The sequence below is a fragment of the Larus michahellis genome, chromosome 8 (genome assembly GCF_964199755.1).
Source record: "Larus michahellis chromosome 8, bLarMic1.1, whole genome shotgun sequence".
NCBI classification, from domain to species: domain Eukaryota; kingdom Metazoa; phylum Chordata; class Aves; order Charadriiformes; family Laridae; genus Larus; species Larus michahellis.
In genome coordinates, this window is record NC_133903.1 from 7,145,632 (window position 1) to 7,167,229 (window position 21,598).

The following is a 21,598-nucleotide window of genomic DNA, read 5'->3' on the forward strand; positions in this document are numbered from 1 at the left end:
CAGCGGGTACCACCCCATCCCGCCACCCCAGGAGAGCAGAGCCAGGGGTCACCCGTGGGGACCCTCCCCACGGAGGCCAGCGCGGGAGGCGACGCAGGGTCTGAGCTGTGTCCCTCCGTGGGGCCCGTGGGGCTCCCAGAGAAGGAGGAGGCAGCAGCCCAGCATGCGGCAAGGTAAGGGCTTTGAAGGTGAACTGCAGGCAGCCGGCTCCTTGGCAGGCTCCAGGACGTGATGAGCTGCGTGCGGCTTCCTTTTCCTTCCCAAAAACCAGGCACCACGAGTTTCTTCTTCCCTAGTTTTATCTGAGGACCCTTGGATAAGTCCTCATCCAGTGGGCTCTCATGGAAATTGCACCTTCCTTGGTGCAAGAGCAAAAATGCCAGAGTCCTTCGGATGGAAGCCGGGGACTGTCCTGAGGAGCCATCCATGTTACCGGCGCCCTGCAGCCCACAGCAAAGCTCTTGGATGGGTCCCTGCTCCCTAATGCCAACGGACATGTCCATCAGCCAGGACCTCATCCCGGGGTCATGCCCAGTGTGGAAACCCCTACGTGGGGCGAGCGCTGGCGGTGCTCCTACCCGCTGGATGCTGCCGGCTTGAATTAGGTCAGGCTTTCATCGCGGGGAGGCTCAGCTCCCCACTCCAGCCCCGGGGATTGATGATTTGTGGCAGGCACCCGGGCAGGGGGAGGAAGGGGCTCTCGCTGCAGCACCGAGGGGCGGTGGAGAGACGAGGACGTGTCGTGTCACGGCACAGAGAACAGGTGACGTGCTGTTTTGACAGCACCTTCCCTATGATCCACAGAGATCAGACGAGCGGGGTGTCGGGAAAGGCTCCAAATAGACTCAAGGGACGTGTACACCTTCGGGGTGCAGATTTTCAGCCAGTGGAAGGAGCCACAGCAGCTGCTGGGACCCAGTGTCTTGGCAGCATCGTCCACCCAGCCTTTTCTGAAGGTGAAGCCTGTGCTAATGAAAGTGATGGGTGAACCAGCCGGATTGTTCCCCAGGGCTGTGTCCTGCTGAAACCAGGGCTGAGAGCTCTCCCGTGAGCTGCAAAGGGCCACGCCATGAGGGATGCAAAGGTCTCGGGATGGCCCAGGAGCACTTTGCTCACTGAGTTAGTAGCGGCTCTTGGCATCAGCAGCAGCCTCTGTGCAGGGAGGTATGGTGAGAGATGGGCAGAGAACAGCTGAGACATGGAGGCAAAGCAAAGTCCGTAGGAGGGGAAAGGCTGAGTTCAACCCTGGGACAGCACGGGGTGGCAGGGAGGCTTTGGGAGAGGGTCACTGGGGGACCAGACGGGGTGCTGGGGCTGGGCACTGGGGCTGGCTGGCTCTAGCATCCCAGCTGGCACAGCCGCCCTGTAGCTGTTTGCGTGGTGACGAAGCCTTCCCAGCTCCTCGCTCCCCCAGTGGCAAGAAGTCCGCCCCAGTATCCACCAGTAAACCCCCTGAGAAGGAGAGATGTGATGTGGAAGCGGGAGACAGAGCTGGGATCCCGCGCTGGTCTACCCATTGCCCAAAGTTATGTCTGGAGGTTGCAGTGAGACTTTCTTCAAAGCCCCACACTCCTTAATCACAGGATAATGCAGAGAGCTCTCCAGTTACAGCGCTAATAACCACAGCAATTTGGTTTCTGTAGCAGTATATTGTGGAGATAATTAGATGAGGGATTTCCAGCTCGTTTGGCTGGGTGATGAAAGCCGCCTCTGCGCCCAGGCAGAGCTGTGCCACCGTCCCCGCCAGCAGCGCCAGCCCTCTGCCCCAGCCACCAGCACCTCTACCTAACTGGAGAGGGCTGCTGGAAATTAATTTTTCAATTAACTCTCCCTGATTTCACAACAAAAGCAAACACCAAGTTGGGCAATGCCCACCTGGGAGCGAGCAGCTCAGGGCACTGATGGGGCAGATCCTGGTGTGGGGAAACTTTCTCTTTCCAAGCGGTTTGTAGGTAATTGCACCCTGGGGTGACCTAACGCCGGGGAGCACCACGCTATGCCACGCGGCGGAGGCTGCTGCTGCCTCGGGCACGTAAAGGGAGCTTTTTGGGGGAAGATGCTCAAAGACATCATCCCCGTCAGGGCTGCAGCTGTGTCAGGGCTGCAGGCTGTGTCAGGTCAAGTCCAAGACCTGAATTTGAAGGAGAGCTGAGAGCAAGGAGCAGAAATTTGGAGCCTGGGTCCAGTGGAGAGGCTTGGTCATGTTTTCAGGAGCAGCGAGGGGGGTCAGCAGTCGTTAGAGACCTTGTGTCCCTGCCCAGCTGGAGCACTCGCAGCTCTCGAGGCTCTGCAGAGATGTGACCTTCCTGGGCTGGGTGTCCCGAGCGCCGCTCCTCAAAGGGACATCCCACACGCCACCGATCCCTTCTGGGTACCACTGGGACTGGGCTCCCAAAACCCCGCAAGGCAGGTGCTGTGCAGAGGCTTAGTCCATCACCCAGCCATGCCCACTCAGCTCTTGATGGAAATCCTCACAAGGACCTTCACATTCAATTTATCCTATAAAGCACAAAAAGATTCCCCCTGCCCAGTGTGCCCCCATGGTCACAGGCTGGGGACGAGCTCTGTGCTGGAAGGTGGGTCAGCGCTGGCACCGAGGAGCTGGCTCCGGGGGCACCTCTAGGCGCCATATTTGCTCTCTGAAGCTTGAGCCAGCAGCAAAGCCTTCACCGGGGCTGCTCCGTGTGGACCCTCCGTCTCAGGGTGCTGGTGGTCCAGCCGTGGCACACAGCGGGGTCCGTCCCCGGTGCTCCCCCACCCACACTCCCCAGAGGTGGCTGCGTTTCAGCAGCGTGTCTATAGCCCCCGCTGTACTTGACGTCCCTGCCAGATGAAAACTCCCATACAAACCCAGGCTATTATTATCTCCGTCTTCCACTGTGCTAATGGTCTCTCAGGAAACAGTCTTCTTTTTTTTAGCTTTTAAAACCCACAAATACCGGAGTGGTGGTAACCAAAAGCCAGGCACGGCGGAGCGGAGTGCCGAGCTCTCGCTAAGCACAGGGGAGCTGGTGTCCCCCTAACCCGGCGCGGACGGGGAGCGGTGGCCAGGCAGGACCAGCCAAGGACCAGCCCCAGGGCTTTCTGGTAGGCACAGAGGAGGGCTGGGGAGGGCGATGGGCAGCACTGGGGATGCTGGGGATGGCGGTGGCATGGGGCCACTGGGAAACCTGCATGATGAGGGGCAAGTGGGGGTCCCAACTGTCTCCCACCTGTTGTGCTTGGCTGGGAGGTGGTGGGTCTGTGGTGTCAGGAAAGGGGTCCCTTCTCAGGCCCAGATCTATTGCTCGTTTTCTTCTGCTCACTCCCCGTTTTGGTGTTTCAGTGCTTTGCGCGGTGCCCTGGACCACTCTGTCTGCCAGAGGGTGCCGGTGGTGCGGCAGTGCCGGCAGTGCCAGCAGTGTTGCCCATGGGCTGGATGGCGCCAGTCCCACAGCCAGGGTTTTTGCAGGTGCTGGGTACCACCCCGGTAATCACCTGCCGGTTATATTTAGGGTTAACAAGTGGCTCCCGTAAATCTGAAGCAAAGCAAAAGCCACAAAGCGTGAGATTATATAAACGAGGCTGGAGGCAGCTGCGGCACAGCCTGTAATTAATTCGTGGCAGTGAAGTGCTTTGAAGATCCAGGGCGACGCGGATGCCGGGCGTAAGGCAGTCCCAGGGGCAGCATCCGCCAGCGGCAACGTCCTGCTCAGCCCCGGCTCCCCTGGGACAGTGTCCCCGCTCCTGCCGCAGGGATGCTGCGAGGGGAAGGGGGCCTTTGGCAGGAGCGCAGCAATGGAGGGATCACGGTGGCATTTGGGGACGGGGCAACACTTTGCCATGGCCATGAACACCCTCAGGGCTGCAGAAACTTTATGTGTTAGGAAAACTTTTGCGTGCCTCCAGTAAAAACAGAGATTACCAACCCCCTGTTTGCAGAGCATCCATCCGCACAACTGAACTGGGGCCGCAGCTCGGGCTTGCTTTATTTCAGGTTCATGCAATGCATTAAGCAAGGGCCAAACCACTGTTGGCTAAGCCAGAAACATTTAGAGGAGTCAGAGAGTCCTGCCTCCTGGCGTTGCATCCCTCCTCACAGCCCCCACTGTTGCGCTGGGACCAACGTAATGTCCTGGTGCGGGAAAATCCCCCTTGTTTCGCTGCAGACCTGGCTCAGGGCTCCGGGTTCTCGGAGGCCCCGTTGCTAATTGCCTGGCTGAGGTTTATCCTTGTTACACAAGCAGTTCTCCGCAAGCTGTCATTGAGCTCGTCTTGCCCTGGTGCCTTCTCCATCCCACCCCTGCCAGGAAGCACAGGGAGAGCCATGAGCTGCCCATCCACTGGCAGCTCCATGGCCCCAAGGGCATCCCGAAATAGTCTGGAAGGTGCCCAGCCCACAGTGATGGGGTCCCCGGGGGCACCCCGCTCCTGCTCGGTGGCTCATGGTGATGCTGACGGGCAAGGCAGGATCGGGGCAGGGACATGCTATGCCTTGAGGTGGCACGGAGCTGAGCTGCCTCCTCCCATTCCTTCGGCAGCACCAGCACCGTCGGCAATGCGAGCGATGGCAGACCAGGCTGCGGTGGCAGCAGACGCCTCTCCAACCCTGGCACCGTCCCCGGGCTCACCTCGGTGCGGGGACACCGATGGGCTAACGCTCCATCCCACCGGCAACAGGGAGGACGGCGGCAGCCAGGATGGCTGCGGGCTCATTTTCGCCATGGATGGGGACATGAAACCTCTCCCCTCGCCCCAGCCCGGGGGGATGCTCCTGGCTGACCTCCCACGGGCCCCCCAGCCCCGGCTGAGCCCAGCCAAGTCCCGCACGGCCCCGTCCTCCCCCAGCGTATCCCCGTCAGAGAGCCGCGCTGCCTTGCTCCGGCTGCGGGAGGCCAGGCTGGAGGACACCAAGAGACGGCTGTCGGAGGCCGTGCAGGAGCCCCTCAGCCGGCTCAGCCGGCTCATGGCCGAGGAGAGCAGCCCCATGTCCCGGGCAAAAGCGGGCACCAGGGGTCAGGAGACGGGGGGCCATGGGGCTGGGGGACGCCGGGTACGGGACTGGAGCCCCTGGGAGCCCACCCTGAACTGCCGCTATGAGATCTGCTCCTACGGGGACGTGATCCAGGTGGTGGAGGTGGCACAGAGGGATGCTGAGCCCCAGCTGCCAACCCCCGAGGAGCCACCGCCAGCACGGCCGGGGGGCACGGTGCCAGGCAGAGCCCTCGCCTCCGTCGCCCTCCTCGCCTACGGCTACTTCATCCTGCCGCTGCCACCCTACGCCGCCGGCCTCTGCCTGGGGCTCATCTGTGGGCTGGTGCTGGGCTTCCTCGCCATCCTCCTCTTCATGCCAAAGCCTCCGCCGATGGCACGGGTACCACGGGGCCGCCTGCGCCCCGAGCTGCTCGTGGGGGAGCCATGGGAAACCCACCACCTCCAGGTAGGAGAGGGGTGGTCCGGGATGGGGAGCTGGGTGGCAGCTGGAGGGGAGCCCGGGGCTCGGGGTGCAGCACTGAGGGGGTGCCGAGCCCCCGGCGGGTGCAGGCTGCCATCCCTTAAGGCACAGCGGGAAGCAGCCGGCTCCCTCTCCTCCCACCCAGGGCTGGATGAACCAGCTGCACGTCTACGACCCCGAGCTTTTCCACCCCTCGCTGACGCACTCGGTGCTCGCTACGCTGGACGGGGCCACCCTCAAGCTCTCCTACCCCAAGAGCAACATCCCGCGCCGAGCCACCTTCGAGGAGGAAATCCTTGACGCCGTCTTCATCAGCCACCGCTACTACGACCTGACTGATGCCAAGGTGAGTCCGGCAGGGCAAAGGACCCTCCCGTGGGAGTGGGGACTCTCCCCTTGTGGGCACCCCCAGTGTCCTGACCTCACCACCACTCCTGGTGTTGCAGGTCTTCCTCTGCCCCCCCAGCCTGGCCCGAAAGCGGATGTGGAACAAGAAATACCCCATCTGCATCCTCCTCCCTGATCCAGCAGACATGGAGTGCAGAAGCAGTGAGGAGCACGATGCGGAGCTGCAGAGGGATGAAGGGACGAAGAAGGTGTCGGTGCCGGGGCAGGACGTCCCCGGGGACTGCAGGGAGAGGTGCCTGTACCTCTTTGGGCGAACGGGGAGGGAGAAGGAGGAGTGGTACCAGCACCTCGTGCGAGCCTCCCGTGGGACCCCCAGCAGCAGCCACGGAGAAGCCAGGGGAGGTGAGAAGCAGCCATCATGGCCTCTGCTCTGTGCTGGGACTGATCCGGGGTGGGAGCTGCATGTCACCACATGTGCATCACAGCATGTCATCACACATCCATCACGGCCAGGCAGCACGTCGGCTCTCATGCCATCCTGACCTCATATCCTCCTGTCCCCAGGCGTGGGACCAGCTCCGCAGAGCAGCGGCAGCAGCAGTGGAGGCAGTGCCGAGGACATCCCCTCCGCCATCCCGTCCAAGGACCTGGAGGGAAGCGTACAACAGATTTTCCTGGATTACAGCACCTACATGGCCCGATTTGTGCCAGCGCAGGCGGGGGGCAGCCCGGACCAGAGCCCCTCTCACGGAGCACTGGGCAGCCCCACGCCCACCAAGGTGAGTGGGACAAATCCAGCACTGGGAGCAGAACACGAGGCTAAGCGGGGGCTGACGGACCCTGTGTGCAGCCACTTCCAGTCCTGTGGTTCGTCTCCTCCCTCCTGGCACCGCGGTTTGAGCAGCCAAGCCACAGTGCAGGGGAGCGCCCAGCCAGCGGGTCCCACCACTCATGGCGCCACCTCGCTCCAGGGGCTCGCGGCTTCTGTCCCTCCGCAGCTCGGTGAGGACCCAGCCAGGCGCAGTGAGCCATGCATGGCCTGGATGAACGCCCTGGTGGGGCGCATCTTCTGGGACTTCCTCCGGGAGCCATACTGGGCCGAGCAAGTGTCCAACAAGATCCAGAAGAAGTTGAGCAAGATCAAGGTGAGAGGCAGGAGCACCAGAAGAGGAGCACTCGGAAGAGTCCCGTCCCATCCCTGGGGCCCCATGGCGGGTGCCAGGCTGCGGTGACCATCCACGTGTGGTTTCCCTCCATCAGCTCCCATATTTCATGAATGAGCTGACGCTGACGGAGCTGGACATGGGCACATCCATCCCCTCAATCCTCAGTGCCTCCAGCCCCACTGTCAATGACCGAGGTAAGAGCCCTGCAGAGCGACAGGGACCCCAGGGCTGGCTCCACAGCAGCTGTTATTGAGGTGCCAGCCCGGCCCCTGAAGCAGGGAGGTTTTGGCAGGCACATGAGCAGCCCTTGTCCCCTGCAGTTCTGACAGGGGCTTGCCCCATCCCTCTCCCCGGCAGGGCTCTGGGTGGACATGGAAGTCACCTACAGCAGCTCGTTGCAGATGACACTTGAGACGAAGATGAACCTCTGCAAGCTGGGGAAGGAGAGCGCTGCTGAGGAGAGCGGCCCAGCAGAGACAGGCGGAGAGGGGTAAGGAGATTGCATGGCTGGGTTTCATCCCCCTCCTCCTCATGCCTGAGCAAGGCGAGAGGGTGCTGGACCCAGGGCACCCCCCTGATGCTTCCCTGCGCTCGCAGGGCCAGGCCACGGCTGATCCTGCTGGCAGACAGCGACGCGGAGTCATCCAGCGCCGGCTCCTCTGATGAGGAAGACGTCGCTACTGCAGAGCCCATGGGAGCCCTGGGGGAGAGGGTCCCACCACCCGGCACTGAGGGGTAAGGGGCTGTTTGGGGACTGCACTGTGGGGGCGGATGGGGAGACGCTGGGGGAGGCACAGCACTGCGCTGGCACAGGGACTCGGCGCCGGTTGCCCCGGGAAGGCACACAGAGGCACGCTGGCACACCATGGCAGCCCTTCACAGGGGACTCCTGTCCCCGCGGGGTGCTAATGGCAGATGGCTGGGGGGTGCTCATGGCAGATGGCTGGGGGGTGCCGAAACCCAGCGTGGTTCTGGGTCTCACCCCGCTGTGGAGCTGCGGCTCCCCTCGCTTTAGCCACATCAGCGGTAACAGCACAAGCCGGAAGATCCTGCGCTTCGTGGATAAGATCGCCAAGTCCAAGTACTTCCAGAAGGCCACTGAAAACGAGTTCATCAAAAAGAAGATCGAGGAGGTTTCCAACACGCCACTGCTGCTGACGGTGGAGGTGCAGGAGCTGGCAGGGACCTTGGCCGTGAACATCCCCCCGCCGCCAACGGACCGTATCTGGTACCAGCCCTCCTTCCTCCCATGCGGGACCCATGTGAATCCTCCTTCCAGCTCCCCTTGCTCCGGTGGCTCAGCCAAGGAGCCAGCTCTGGGGCTTCAGGACATGATGGTTTCTGCCTCTTTCCTTTCCCCTCACAGGTACAGCTTCCGAGTCCCGCCCCAGCTGGAGCTGAAGGTGCGCCCAAAGCTGGGCGAGCGGGAGGTGACGTTCCTCCATGTCACTGAGTGGATTGAGAAGAAGCTGCAGCATGAATTTCAGGTGCCTGTCACGAAAGTTTGGGACTGTTAAAGGGCTCAGCAGAAGCACAGGCATTACCGCGATCAGGGATAATCAGCCCTCAATCTGGGCCAGGGTTAGCTCTACAAAAACCCAACATCTGACCTGGTCTGGCAGCTTGGGATAGTCAAGAAACATGACCTGGGTACTAACTCCAAGCGCTGGTGCTCTGAGCACTACAGTGCTTGAGGAAAAGCTGTTTCCTCCCAGTATGTGCAGCCCTGCCCCAAGCAGGGGGGATCAGGAAAGTCAGCAAGTCCCAGGGAGATACCCCTCAGAAGGGATGAATTCACCCATCCACTCTGGTTTTGGGATGTCTGGGAGGTGTACGATACATCACAAGATTCCTGCTGGTTTGTTTTCTGCCTCTCACCTTTGAGACCTCTAGACAAAAAGCAGAAATGTCCCCACAGATATTTGGGTACCCAAATCCCCCCAAAGAGCTGCCATTTGAATGCCTTCAAAGTTCTGGTCCCTGCCCTCTGCCTTGACCACCCTTGAAGCCATAGAGGTGGACAGGGCAAAGAAGAACTGCTCCTGCTTGCCCAAAGAAAAACTGTTCCTGCTTGCCCCCACCCTGAGATATCCAGAGCTGGTAATCCCCTAGGGCCAGGCACAGTCAGCTGCTGATGAGGGGATGGGAGCCCAGGACCTTCTGTTCAGTCCTGGTCTCTGACCGGAGCTCCTGTTGCTCCTGCCAAAGCCACTTCCAGGCAGATGTGTCACCAGTCAGGTAGTGGTATTCAAAACCACTTACTTTTTATTCTGGATTCCTCTTTTCAGAAAATTTTGGTGATGCCAAACATGGACGATCTCATCATTCCCATTATGCACTCTGGCCTGGATCCTCAGCCACCCACTGGGGGACCGCCCAGAGACCTACCAGCCAGGGGAGAGAAGAGGCCTTGAAGCACAGCCCCACGGGGAGGGCAGAGACACTGCACAGAGCTCAGGGACCTTGCTGGGACACGGAGCCAGCCAGGGCCTGGTCACTGACCGCACCCAGGGCTATGCCGTGGGGTCTGAGCTTCTCGGTTCATCTCATCCTCAGCACTTATGTAGATGAGCCTCCTCCTTAAATACTGCAAGCACACGTTCAGAGCAGAACCAGACCCAAGGAAACGGGTTTGCTGGAGACCCAAGAACTTCATGCACGTCCTACCAGGTTCCCAGGACTCCTGGTCAAGTGGGCAGCTCTGGACCAGCGGAGGGCTGGGCTTTCCACTGTCTGGTTCCCAAAGAGGAAGCAGGACGCCCAGACCGGTTCTGCACTGAAGGAGTTGTGATCATCGCTGATCCAAGACATCACAGCTCCAAAACACATCACACCCTCCCCGCAGCTGGACTGCATGGAAAACATGGGTGGGAAATGAGTCCAAAATATGAATAAACCCATCACTGCCCAGTCTTACCTAGCACCCATCTTCTCGTACACAAGTTCCCACATCTGCTGAGGATGCTGGCTGGGATCGTGGGGCTTTGTGCAAAGAGAAGTCCACAGGTCATACTTTCAGCCCAGCCAAAGGAGTGCCTGGGTGTGCGTGTGTGAGGGGCAGTGAGGTGAGAGATGGTCAATGAGACTGGGCAGAGGCAGGTAACGGGGAGGGCCTGTACTGACAGCGGAGACTGGGGCAGAAGTGCTGGTACCTGCTCTGCTCTCCTTCGGAAGAGAGGAAGGGGAGTGTTCACCATGGTTTGGGTGAATGCAGGCAGTGGGAAAAAATTAATTGAGCAAGGGGAAGGGAGGACCCAGAGGACAGAGCAGACACTTGGCTGTCCCAGTTAGTCCCTGTCCAAATGGGCCAGCCCCAAGTGCTACTTGTCCCATCCTCACCTGCTGAGGAGCCTCAAGGACACACTACTGCCCACAGGCAGCACTGAATACAGGCAAGACACCCCTCCCGAAGGAAGACAGGCCACAGGCATGGCTTGAAGCCTTTTTATTGAAGGCAACCAGTTATGCAGCCTTGCATATCTCAATCCTTACGGCTCTTCCTGCACTCCTGGCTTCCCTTTCACCAAGTGTTTCTTCTGAGGGCCCTGGAAGAGAGCAGAGAGGACAGCTGTCAGTGTTAGTGGCAGGCAAACCTGGCCTACAAGACCGCATGCGAGCTGCATGGAGCGGAACTGCAGCTCTGGCCCCTTTCTGCTGTGCAAGGCTGCTCCTGGTCTCTGCTCTCCAGCTGGGACCTCTGTGCCACCATTGACTAGCCACCCCAGGGGCTTCCCTAGCCCTGCAGGAAAGAGGAGCAGAACATCATTGCCCTTGCACAAGGAGTTTGTTTCTCTGGACAGCACAAAAGCAGCCAGAGCGGCAATGAATGACCTGCTCCCAGCCAGGCGGGCTGGCCTGCAGTCAGGGGGCATGGAGGGGAGCGCTAATTGTGCTGACGAACGCTATCAGGAGCCCGCTGTGGTGGATGAGCCCTGGAGGAGGCAAGGCCTCCAACAGCCAAAGGCACAGATCCTCATCAGCCGACTCAAAATAGCCTGAGGGCTTTCCACCAGCTAAGAAATGGGGTTGTCTCGGACCAAGTAAGTCCTATGGGAGCAGATGGCAAGAATTATTTACCTGCCTCTACTTCCAGCCAAATGTAAAGTTTTGCCACAGTATACATGGGGGAAACTCTCACCCCACAGTAGAAAATGGCAAAGAAAACATCTGCAAGCAGGTAAAACCACCTCCTGTCACTAAAGTCTACGTCACGGCTACTCAGGACTTGCAGCGACAGCAAGAGCAGAACGCAGAACAAGCTGAGATAAAGGAAAACAGCTTAACCTCTAAAGAGCTCTGCAAAGGCACTGCACAGCCAATCCCTCTTCCCAGGGCTCAGGAGGCTTAGCCTGTTTCACATGGGATTTCTAGCTGACAGGCCAGATCCAGACCCGGATTACGTCTGCGTGGTATCCAGGCAGTTGTTTCTTTAATTTCTGCTGGCTGATGGCCTGGCTTACTTAACACTTCCTCAATTTCACATTCAGACTTATGCACCAGCCTGGAGTAGGTTGCAAAACTATTCAGGAAACTCTGCTTGTTTTGGATTTATTTAATTTATTTTTTTTTTGCTCTAGGTTTAAGAAAAATATACTGCTCGGCCTTTTTGAAAGCTTCTTGACAAAAGAATCACAAATTTGTGACTGAATTTGACCCAACCTTTTCCTCTTAAGAACATTAAAGTTATAAATCATTCCAAACAAATCAAAGACGTGCACAATTACGGGTGAAAGGGACCATATGTCCAAGGCAGTGCCTGCCAAGTTAACTGCTTGTTTAAAACATCCTGTGGTGAATGGAAACTGGTTGGCCATATGGTATATTATTTGCTAGTTGGGTTGTCTTGGATCACTCGCACAACCATCATGTTCTTCCTTAGCATAATATCTACTGTGTGAACTGAATTCATGCCTGCCTTTTATGCAAGACAGTCCTGATCACTCATTTGGCTCTTGTTATATCGAGAAGCAGATGCTTGGTTGGAGTCAATCAGTTGCTTTAGCCCCAGCTGCAAGCATGGCCCAGGAGCTGGAGCCGGCGCAGAGCGTAACTCACCATGAAAGCCCGCTTCTCCTGAGCTGTCTGGAAGCAGCCGTGGCCAAACTTGGAGGTAGTATCAATGAATTTGAGTTCAATGGCTTCCTGAGACCGGCGGCTTGTATGCACCAGAAGGGACTGGAGAAGAGGAGTTACAATGCATCAGGCATATCTTTACAGCAAATCTGGACATCTGCTCTGATGGAAGCAGGGTTGAAATATCCTAGGTGCATCCATGAGAAAATAGCTCCAGGAAAATCTGCCTTCTCAGAGAAATGCCCTGGTGCTCAGGTGGCAGGTGATGCCTTGGATTGCAGAGCAGCTCCGAAATGAGCCTGCTCTTCACTCAACTCACTCATTTCCTCACAGTCTGCTTGTGGCCAAGGTTTCCCACGGCAGCCACACAGGCTTGCTGTCTCCAGAGAGAGCACATCTGCCTGCACGCTGCCGCAAACAACCTAACTGCGAATGGTCTCGCTGAGCACCTTGCTCATGCGCCACACGCCCTCTGTAACCTGACCAGTCTCCCTGACCAACATTTGGAGGCAGTGGCATTCTCAACGTGGTGAATCTGTCTGCGGTGAATCTACAGCCCATCTCTCCCCAGAGCTACTCTCACCTTACGGAGGGTGAGCACACGCTTCTTTGTGCCCATGACGCAGCCCTTCAGCATGAGGAAGTCATTGTTGACCTCCCCATAGTGAGGAAAGCCACCCTGTGGGGAGAGGCAGAGAGAAGGTTGGCAGGCAGGAGAGCTGGATGGGAGCAGATGTGTCCACAGGTGGCTTTTTCTAGGGAAGGAGAAGGTAGTGACTGACAGTTAACTTCCAGCTAACGACACTCTGCACGCTTCAGGTTGCCTGCTCAGGACAACCAGAGCACGTCAGCCACACTGACCGCATGATCCCAGCTAAGGAGCACTCCCCAAGAACTGAGGAACCAGCAAACCTGCTTCCTACCCCAGAGGATGTGGGTGAACAGAAAGCAGAGCTGACTAGATTCCCAAGCTAACAGTTTTTACTAAGCAAAAGTGAATTTTTAAACCAAGTAACAAATATTTATCTGTTAAGTATCAGATTTTTAATGTCACTTATAGTTTTTTTTTTCTTTTTAAACAAAGTTGTCAGTTTCTGCCCAGCTTATCAGCTGAAAATGAAATGTTGGGGTATACCAATGGGCCTAAAAAAACACCTCACAGAGATGGTTTTCCATGTCCAAAATGTAAGGAAAGGAATCACTGCATTTCTTTCAGTGAATTCCCTTCAAATAATTTCCTACACAGTTGTCTCCAGCCAAGGAATTACTTCAGATTCCTGTAGCCAGGGCCAGTCACGGCCCCGTTACCCCCTCAGCCCTTACCAGCGGTGTAATGGTCTTCTCCGTGACATCGTAGTGCGTCGAGGCATTGTTCTTCACCACTTTGCCATCCTCCACGTGGATCCCATGGCCAATGCGGTAAATCTAGGAAGGGAAAGGAAATTGAGATGGTGACTTTCCCACCCCCTCAGTGAAGGACGTCACAAGGAGGATGTGTTTTTTACCAAGGTGCGCCCCCTGTGATGTGTCCCTTGAGCAGGGAAAAAGCACCAGCAAAGACATGGAGAACAGCAGCACTGCAGATCTCTAGGGAAACATCTGAGAAGCTGGTGGGGACAGAGGCCACCATGCAAAGAAGGATGGTGACAGCATGGGGGGAAGGAAGACAGAAAGGCGCAGTGGTGCTCTGAGGAAGCCCATCTGGGCCATACCTTCTTGTTGATCTCCGTGCGGTGGTGGTAGCCCTTCTGGCCAGCCCGAGCAATGGAGTAGCCAACCCGGGCTGGGTGCCAGGCTCCAATACAGGCAACTTTGCGTAAGCCCTTGTGTGTCTTCCTGGGGAGCTTCTTAGTGTGCCAACGGCTTGTCACCCCTGGAAGTGTGACCAGACAAAGCAGTGAGACCACTGGGGAGATTCAAGGCTGGTGTTTGAGTGGTGGGGGAGGGAAAGTCTCATCATTCTGCAATTCTTGGAAGACACCATGTTGGAAAGAGACCAAGAGCTGTCACCACCATGAGAGGCCAGAGCACAGAACTGTTCTCACTTCCCATGGATCTGATCAGACTGTGATATGTTCCTGCTGAGCACATCCACGCACACGCATAGAAACATCCACACCTCCACATACGTGGGGTTTGTGAGAAGTGCAGTGGCTTTACGTACTCACACTGCCTCCGAGCCTTCTGGGAGGACTCTAGGCACAGCAGAAAACATGGCTCTTACTGAAATTAAGGAAACCAAGCTCTGCTACAATGGAACTGCATGACATTATTGAGGTCCAGAGGCTCTTTGCTACTCCCTGTGCAATAAGTTGGTGGTTTTTCAGCATGGCTAACACTCCCCTCCCCCAACACTACATTATGGGCAGTGCCATATGAGGACAGAACCAAGCCCCTGGCAAGGGTCTCCCTGCTCTGTACCTTTCACCCCATGCCCCTTGGTCACGCCAATGACATCAATCATCTCATTCTGGCTGAAGACATTATGCACGGAAACCTGCTTCTCCAGCCTCTCACGAACCCAGTCAACCTTCTCAGCCACCGTCCCGCCATTCAGCTGGATCTCCATCACGTGGGCCTTCTTCTGCCGTAGTGGGAGCAGCTTCATCTGCATTAGATAGTGCATTAGGGAAAAATGTTGCCCCTCACCTCCCGTGCATGAACATGAGGGCAGGGTTGCACCACTCACCACTTGTGGGGGGCACGGGGGGCAAGCAGGGCCAACTCTTCACCACCTCTCCCTGCCACACTGTCAACCCCTTTCATAACAGCCAGTGACCCGGGTCAGCATGCCTACATATCTCTTGGACCCAGCTCCTTGTCTTTGAGGTCAACCACCCCATCTCCCAGTGCTCCCATTCAAGGCAGGAGCTGATGCACACCCTCTCTCCAGGGAGCATAGCAGCAGGCCAGCCTCATCCTACCCCAAGAGTTAAGCAGAGTAGTAGTAGCCATGGTAAATGCCCCAGAGGAGCCCATCACCAGAGCACCGTCTGAGGCTGAACACTGTGACCAGCCAGGATGCAGCTCTGTGCTCTGACCCAGAGTCAGCACCTCTCCTTTGGTCATGTTCAACCTCTGCCTCCGGACTGAGCAGTTATTTCTAGTTCTCACCAAGAGGTGCCTCTGCTCTCTCCCAGCCCCAGCTCCCTGTGCAAAGCCCCTGCCAAATCGCCACAGCAGGACTGTGAGGATCTGTGCCAGCCAGAAGTGAAGCCTTAAGCCAGTTTAGCTCTGCCCCAGACTACAAAGCAGCCATTTACTCGAGGGATCAGCATGAAAATGGGCCCTGTGGATCCAGCAAACAGCATCTGGCAAAACTGTGCCTGCCCATGGGTTATTTTTGCTCAAACATTTGACACCAGTTGCTAATTTGAGGTGATCATGGGGCCTAAGGTCCCTTGCTGACACCGGGCTCACCACCTGCTGAGGCTCTGTGCAAAGTCTGCTGTCCTCCACGGGGTGTATGGGCTCCCCAGAGTGCCAGAGCCACAGCCCCCTCCAGCAATCCCCCAGCAGGGGACAGGGTTGGTGTCAGGAGGTAGCTGGAAAGGTCAGCCAGCACCTCACATTGCCTGCATACCCTGTCCACACCCTCTGACCAGCGTCTGCCTGCTCAGCCTCCTGTCACCCCTCCAAGACACCCCCCATAATCCTGGCTCCCAAGCCCTCACCTTGCTCCCCAGCTGACGAAGACCCCGAGCCCCCCATGCCCACCCCCCAGAGTGAGGCTCTGACCTGCGTGTGCACAATGACACGAATGACCTTGCAGTACTTTTTCATAGCGGCAAAATCCTTCTCCAGCTGCCTTTTGCCATCCTCATCCTGCCATTTCTTGCAGTACTTGGTGAACGCCTTCTTCTTGCTCTTGTGCCTACAACAAAGGTGTTTATCATCCAGCAGAACTGATGGTGAAGTGCTTCTGCACATCGCTATGCCCTGACGCAGCACAGCGTGGGGGGACCGATCACCTTGCCAGACACTTCCCCAGAGGCACAAAGTACCTGTGGGTACCCAAACCTCGCCTGGCTGCTGGGGCCATGACACAGGGCTTTGAGGTGGGAAGAGGAAAGTGAATAATGAGCTGCGAAAACGGGCTGGTAATTCAAACCTCTTTGCATGAGGAATCCAGTTGTCTCCCACTGACTGGCGCAGTGCCATCAAAATACAAGCACAAAATCCGAGCTAAGTGGAGAAAGGAGAAAACAGGCTCCGACAGGGATCAGAGGCATGTGGTGGGTGGATCTCAACGGCACTTTTACAGGAGACACGATTCCTACAGTTATGAAATTCATGTTTCCATTTTCCTCTCTGCTGGTGTGGGATTTGGGGTGTTGAAGTTTACAAGGGCCAGGGGTCACGTTCTGCATCAATTTTCCCCCTGACAAATCTGATTTTACTCCCCTCATTTGGTGCCTCAGCTCAAGTATTCCAGTTTAATGGAGAGTAGATGGGCCTGACCTACACAAAGGAAAACAAACCTGCAGCATGCGCTGCCATATGATATTGTAGAGAGAGCTAACTCAGTTCAACTATTAGAATAAATTTACATATGCGTATGCTGATTCCCAGCATCAAGCTGTTTGCAGTATCTCTGTTTGCAGTATCTCTGTGCATGACTAAATAAATAGCAGTTTCACTCCACCTCAGGGCCAGCTGCCAGTAGCTGAGCTGTTTGCAATGGCTGGGCATCACAGAGAGCCCGCGGGGAAGAGCTGTGAGAGAATCCCCACTTGCAGTGCCCCTGGGACCCTCCCCAGCCACGGAGGCACGTACCAGTTCTTGTAGAAGCGCCGTCTGCACTCATCGCTGATGTGCTCAGCAAAAACAGTCTTGAAATTCCTCAAGCCCTTCGGTGTTTCTACGTACCCCACAACTCCCACCACCACCATCGGGGGGGTCTCAATGATGGTCACAGCCTCCACCTCCTCCCTTTTGGAGATCTCTGCAAGACAGTAAAGGAAAATGGTGCTCAGCATCGTCTAGGATCGGATCATTCCCTGGAGCCATTCATGGCCCATGCCACTACAGCGAGCAAGCAACGTGCTGGGGGCAAAGTTGCGCTCTGCTTTCACAGCCAGCCTCAGCCCTTCCTTCTCCCATGGCCGCAAGCCCTGCTGGAGGACCACGCAGGGTTTGTTCCCCAGAACAGGCTAGACCCTGTGGCCCAGCACACGTTAATCCATCTTCCTCCCGCTGGTGGAAGCAGTGGTTCTTGCCCTGGAGTTTGGCTCCAATCCTGTGGGGATCCTGGAGGGTAACATTATAAACTTCCCCAGCAAGACGCTCCAAGCCCAGGGTTTGTCACGTAGTTACCCTGCAGGATCCTTCTGTCAGTAGGATACAACAAACCACCAGTCACCATACCGGTGTGGGGACTTCCCAGGAACTCCAGGTTCAGCTCATGCTGGCCATGAGGTGGCCTTTGGCCATCCAAGATCTGGACGGCATTACAGGCGATAGCCTGGAAGCTGTTTGGTCCACCACCCATTCCCAGGAGCAGCCTTTCCCACCACCAAGTCTGTTCCCTCACTTCCCTCCTGGATGTGGCTCCCCACTCCCATCAGCAAAGCCTTACTGAGCCCAGGCCTGTGCACCTCCCGCACAGTGTGCGTCATGCCAGCTTTGTAGCCCAGAAAAGCTGTCAGGTGGACTGGTTTGCTGGGATCGTCCTTAGGCCATGCCTTCACCTTCCCTCGGTGGCGACGGCTTCTCTTGTGGGGGAGGAAGCCCAGGTGGCCATGCCTGGGAGCAGAGAACTTGCGGTGGGACTGCAGAGAGGAAGAACAAGAAAGATCAGCTTCACTTTCAGGTCCTAGAAAATGCCAGGACCCAAAGCACAATGGGAAATCTCTCCTTTAACATCAGTGAATGCTGGAGGGATTCTGGGCTCTTCCTCGCTTCCAACACGAGAGAAATATCTCCTAACAGGAAGGGATTTTGCTCAAGATTCCATCATGTGCATGGAAGAATTTAGTAAGTTTCTGGACAAATGATGCCAATTAACTAAAAAAAATTTGATCTCCGTCCTTCTGCTTGAGGACTTCGAAGGACAAATATGTTCTTTAATAAGTCTGCCCTTTTGTGATATTAATTATAATGACTTATTTTGCATTCCGCAGCACCAAAAGGGCCTGCTCAGAATTCACGGGCTTTGTGTCATCAAGGCAAATGGTACCAAACAAGCACAGCTAACGATCAGAAGAAACAGGAAAGGATGCCCAAAGGAATCAGTAATAAGAACATGCGCAGGTTAAACATGCACCTTGAAAACCAAATTAGAAGAGCTAAATATATAAACCCCAATCGCAAGGTCATGCTGAGTCAGGCATGGAGAAAGCAACAGCGCTTTAGAAACATGGACAACTTCTCACACGATTGGCTTCAAGGCAGGGGGGCTGGGGGTCAGCCCAAGCAGCAAAGGGTTAGATCTACGTCTACTCCAACTCCCTCCTCGTTAAAATGAGTCCCGGCACCGGGCTGCACTTTCCACCAAGCTTATTTTCCAGCCCAAGTGGAGCTCTGTTGAGCTCAACCCCATTTCAGCTACGCTGACGTGGCTGGTAACCCAGCCCTGCCGACTGCCCCTCCGCACACAATCGAAAGGTAGCAGAGCCCAGCCGTACGAACCATGGGACGTCTTCAGCCCAGGTCAGCCGCAGAAAGAGGCTGTCGGTAAGTGCCTCCCCTGCCTAATACTTGAGATGGCTGATGGTCTGAAGACACAAATTTAGCTGCCTGCTTCACCCGCGGCTATATTCATTTCGTGCTGGGCCAAGCTGGCAGGTCGGGCGTACCAGTTGCGGTGTGGTAAAAGGTCAATTGCCGGTGTCTCGGTTTACACTTCTCCCTCCTAAACAACTTGAACGTGAATGGCAGGAATTAGGACGGCTTCCTAATGGGATACCACAGGTGTGGGCACCCTCAGCACGGTGCAAGCGGTAGAGACAGACTAAAAATCCTTCCATCGGCCCAGCCAAGGAGGACTTTGTGATTCTGACTGGAAAACGTCGAGGCAATAGATGGGGTTGTGCGGGCGGGCTCTGCCGCTCCTCCCGGCCGGGGCCTGAGGCGCCTGAGCTGGGCCGCGGGGCGGGGCCCGGCCCTGCCGGGACTACAACTCCCAGCATGCACCGGGGCACAGCGGAGCGTGCGCGGAGCGGCGCCCTCCGACGCCGCCGTCCCCCGCCGCCGGGGTGGTGTGGGGCGCCGCCATCTTCTTCGCGCCGCCCGCTGGGCCCGCTGCCGCCGCCGCCATGCCGGAGGACAGCGACTGGGAGGCGTACAAGGTGCCGCCGACCCGCACCCCCGTCTCCGAGAGGACCACGTCGGTGCCCAACCCGATCGCCTTCTTTCAGACCGTCTTCAACTATGTCATCGACGCGCCCGTCACCTTCGTCCGAGGTACCGGCGGGCCGAGCCCTCCCCCGCTTCCCCCGCCGTCCCGGGGCGGCCGGGCCTCCTCACTAGCGCCGCTCCGCGGTGCCCGACGGCTGCGGGAGTCTGGCTCCGGGATGGCATGGGGGTACGGGACAAAGACGCAAGGACAGCGGGACAGGCACGGGGAGATGGGACACGCAAGGGCACAAGCACCGGGACACACAGGGAGATGGGGGACAGACGAGGAGCCAGCATGAACACAGGGACAGACACAGGGAGGGGGGGACAAGGACCCAGCATGAAGAGACAGAGGGAGATGGGACACAAACAAGGACCCAGCACGGACAGGGGGACAGACTGAAGGAGATGGGGGACAAGGACCCAGCATGGAGAGACAGAGGGAGATGGGACACAAACAAGGACCCAGCATGGACACTGGGACGGACAGAGGGACACGGCACAGAGACAAGGACACAGCACAGACACTGGAACGCACGGAGATGGGAAACAGACAAGGACACAGGGACAGATGGGCACACAGGGGCCAGGAACACCAAGCTGCACACGCGCGGGGCCTGCTGCTGCAGTGCAGCCCAGGAGGGCAGCAAGGCCATGTCAGCATTGGGGCTGTGCTGCCGCTCGCTAACTGGGGGTGTCTGACCAGCGGGCTGTCCCTGCAGAGTGGATCGAGCGCCAGCAAGCCAAGAACAAGTACTACTATTACCACCAGAAGTTTCGCCGCGTGCCCGACCTGAGCGAGTGTCTGGAGGGCGACTACCTCTGCTTTTTCGAGGCCGAAGCGCAGTGGAGGAGGGACAGGTATGGCTGTCATTGCTGTGGTTACTCAGCCCTGGGAACCGCAGCAGTTGGCTTGAACTCTCAGCATTTTCATGGAGTTTCCATTTCATAGTCCTGCTGTCCCCTGCAGCACACCGGAGCCGAGCAGGGTGGCGTTAGGACATATCCTCCTGCACTGCGTGGTTCCTACAGCACTGCTGCAGGACAGACCACTCTCTCCTGTAAAAACCCAGAGCTGACCTTCCACAGGGCGTCATCACCCCATTGTTCAGCTTTTCTGTCATCTCTTGGCTGTGGTTGCATCCATTATCATCTTTCCTGCAGGATGGTTGATCAGGAAATCGTGGAGATCGTCCGGGAGAGGCTAGGCGCATGCAAGCAGAGGGAAGGACCCAACCAGTTCCAGAACTGTGCCAAGGAGGCGGAGCTGCTGGCACAGGTCACCAAGGCCTACCAGGACAGATGTGAGTACAACTGCACGCATCTGCTGCAGCTGTGACAGCACCTGGGGAAAGGGGGTTTTAAGCCACTTCCCAGACTTGGAATCACAGAATGTTTTGGGTTGGAGTGGACCTTAAAGACCATCTAGTTCCAACCCCCCTGCCATGTGAGGGGCACCTCCCAGCAGACCAGGTTGCTTAAAGCCCCGTCCAACCTGGCCTTGAACACCTCCAGGGATGGGACAGCCACAACTTCACATGGAAAGGGGCTTATTTCTTTCTAGCTGCTATGGGGCACACTCCTCAGACATTTACTTTCTTTTTAGATGGCGATCTTGGTGTCCACGGAAATGCAAGGACGTGCCTGATGAAGCAGAAGCACAGGATGATGGAGGAGAGGAAGGCACAAGCAAACGCATCTCAGTAGATCTAAATGGTTAGCATCCCCACGGTGCTTGTGTGGAATAGTGCATGTTGCCTCTTTGAACTCTGATGCTGTTGACCTCTACAATAAATGTGCAGCCCAGACATCTGCCATACAACCTGAATTTAGACTCGTTCTTTGAAGAGACCTGCAAACATTTACAGAATTCTTCCCTTTTCAGCTCTGCGTTCATCTTTGAATTCCAGCTGATTGTTACCATCCCACGGAATCCCAGTCAGCGCCACGCTCCAGGCACCCCTGGCTGCCTTAGCTGACATTTCCCCTCGGGAGCTCTCTCCCCCACCTCCATCAACCAGCAGAAACACTCTGCTGCTCTGCCCAGCCCTGGCAGAGAATTCCCCCAGTTAGGGTAAAGATTACGTGCTGTAGGACAGCACATAATCTTCAGAGCTGTTTCTAGACCCCATTTGGGATTAATACATGATTAACAAGGCTCAGTGTAATGTAACGTACCATTTCATTCAACAGATGTTCAGGCTCTGGCCTGCAGACGTGAACCTACTTAAATCCCCAG

The 21,598-nt window shown here is 56.9% G+C and overlaps 3 protein-coding genes across 7 annotated transcripts; 2 read left to right on the plus strand and 1 right to left on the minus strand.

Moving 5' to 3' along the window:
• Positions 1-2,919: 2,919 nt before the first annotated feature.
• LOC141747082 (testis-expressed protein 2-like) lies at positions 2,920-11,891 on the plus strand. 4 transcript variants are annotated; one of them, XM_074596704.1, is made up of 12 exons: positions 2,941-3,087; positions 4,521-5,419; positions 5,580-5,780; positions 5,881-6,184; positions 6,347-6,561; positions 6,754-6,927; positions 7,043-7,142; positions 7,306-7,438; positions 7,546-7,683; positions 7,964-8,176; positions 8,315-8,435; positions 9,237-11,891. In XM_074596704.1, the coding sequence occupies exons 2-12, from the start codon at positions 4,538-4,540 to the stop codon at positions 9,360-9,362; spliced, it is 2,607 nt and encodes an 868-aa protein (XP_074452805.1). In that variant the 5' UTR covers positions 2,941-3,087; positions 4,521-4,537; the 3' UTR covers positions 9,363-11,891. The 4 variants fall into 4 exon arrangements, with proteins under 4 accessions (XP_074452804.1, XP_074452805.1, XP_074452806.1 ...); XM_074596705.1 differs by having other exon boundaries at positions 2,948-3,087; positions 6,781-6,927; XM_074596703.1 differs by having other exon boundaries at positions 2,920-3,087; positions 6,347-6,927.
• Positions 10,355-18,848, minus strand: RPL3L (ribosomal protein L3 like). Of its 2 annotated transcripts, none has more exons than XM_074596706.1 (10): positions 18,652-18,848; positions 17,600-17,792; positions 16,798-16,966; positions 15,760-15,895; positions 14,443-14,629; positions 13,734-13,894; positions 13,345-13,446; positions 12,605-12,700; positions 12,004-12,123; positions 10,355-10,493 (listed from the first exon to the last, which is right to left on the minus strand). In XM_074596706.1, the coding sequence occupies exons 1-10, from the start codon at positions 18,652-18,654 to the stop codon at positions 10,437-10,439; spliced, it is 1,224 nt and encodes a 407-aa protein (XP_074452807.1). In that variant the 5' UTR covers positions 18,655-18,848; the 3' UTR covers positions 10,355-10,436. The 2 variants fall into 2 exon arrangements, with proteins under 2 accessions (XP_074452807.1, XP_074452808.1); XM_074596707.1 differs by lacking the exon at positions 18,652-18,848 and adding an exon at positions 18,396-18,590.
• Positions 18,613-21,187, plus strand: NDUFB10 (NADH:ubiquinone oxidoreductase subunit B10). Its single transcript, XM_074596710.1, has 4 exons — positions 18,613-19,425; positions 20,082-20,220; positions 20,524-20,663; positions 20,966-21,187. Exons 1-4 carry the CDS (start codon positions 19,278-19,280, stop codon positions 21,064-21,066), a joined length of 528 nt encoding a protein of 175 aa, XP_074452811.1. The 5' UTR covers positions 18,613-19,277; the 3' UTR covers positions 21,067-21,187.
• The last annotated feature ends 411 nt before the right edge of the window (positions 21,188-21,598 follow it).

What these genes read in the sequence shown, in the direction of transcription:
- NDUFB10 (XM_074596710.1), top strand. Translation starts at nt 19,278, where the DNA reads ATGCCGGAGGACAGCGACTGGGAGGCGTACAAGGTGCCGCCGACCCGC. An exon ending in GCGCAGTGGAGGAGGGACAG is followed by an intron (nt 20,221 to 20,523) that starts GTATGGCTGTCA and finishes TCTTTCCTGCAG; the next exon opens with GATGGTTGATCAGGAAATCG. An exon ending in CAAGGCCTACCAGGACAGAT is followed by an intron (nt 20,664 to 20,965) that starts GTGAGTACAACT and finishes CTTTCTTTTTAG; the next exon opens with ATGGCGATCTTGGTGTCCAC.
- RPL3L (XM_074596706.1), bottom strand. An exon ending in GGTGCACAGGCCTGGGCTCA is followed by an intron (nt 16,967 to 17,599) that starts GTAAGGCTTTGC and finishes ACTGTCTTGCAG; the next exon opens with AGATCTCCAAAAGGGAGGAG. An exon ending in CAAGGGGCATGGGGTGAAAG is followed by an intron (nt 13,895 to 14,442) that starts GTACAGAGCAGG and finishes TCACACTTCCAG; the next exon opens with GGGTGACAAGCCGTTGGCAC.
- LOC141747082 (XM_074596702.1), top strand. Translation starts at nt 4,307, where the DNA reads ATGAGCTGCCCATCCACTGGCAGCTCCATGGCCCCAAGGGCATCCCGA. An exon ending in AGAAGTTGAGCAAGATCAAG is followed by an intron (nt 6,928 to 7,042) that starts GTGAGAGGCAGG and finishes TCCCTCCATCAG; the next exon opens with CTCCCATATTTCATGAATGA. An exon ending in CCGCCAACGGACCGTATCTG is followed by an intron (nt 8,177 to 8,314) that starts GTACCAGCCCTC and finishes TTCCCCTCACAG; the next exon opens with GTACAGCTTCCGAGTCCCGC.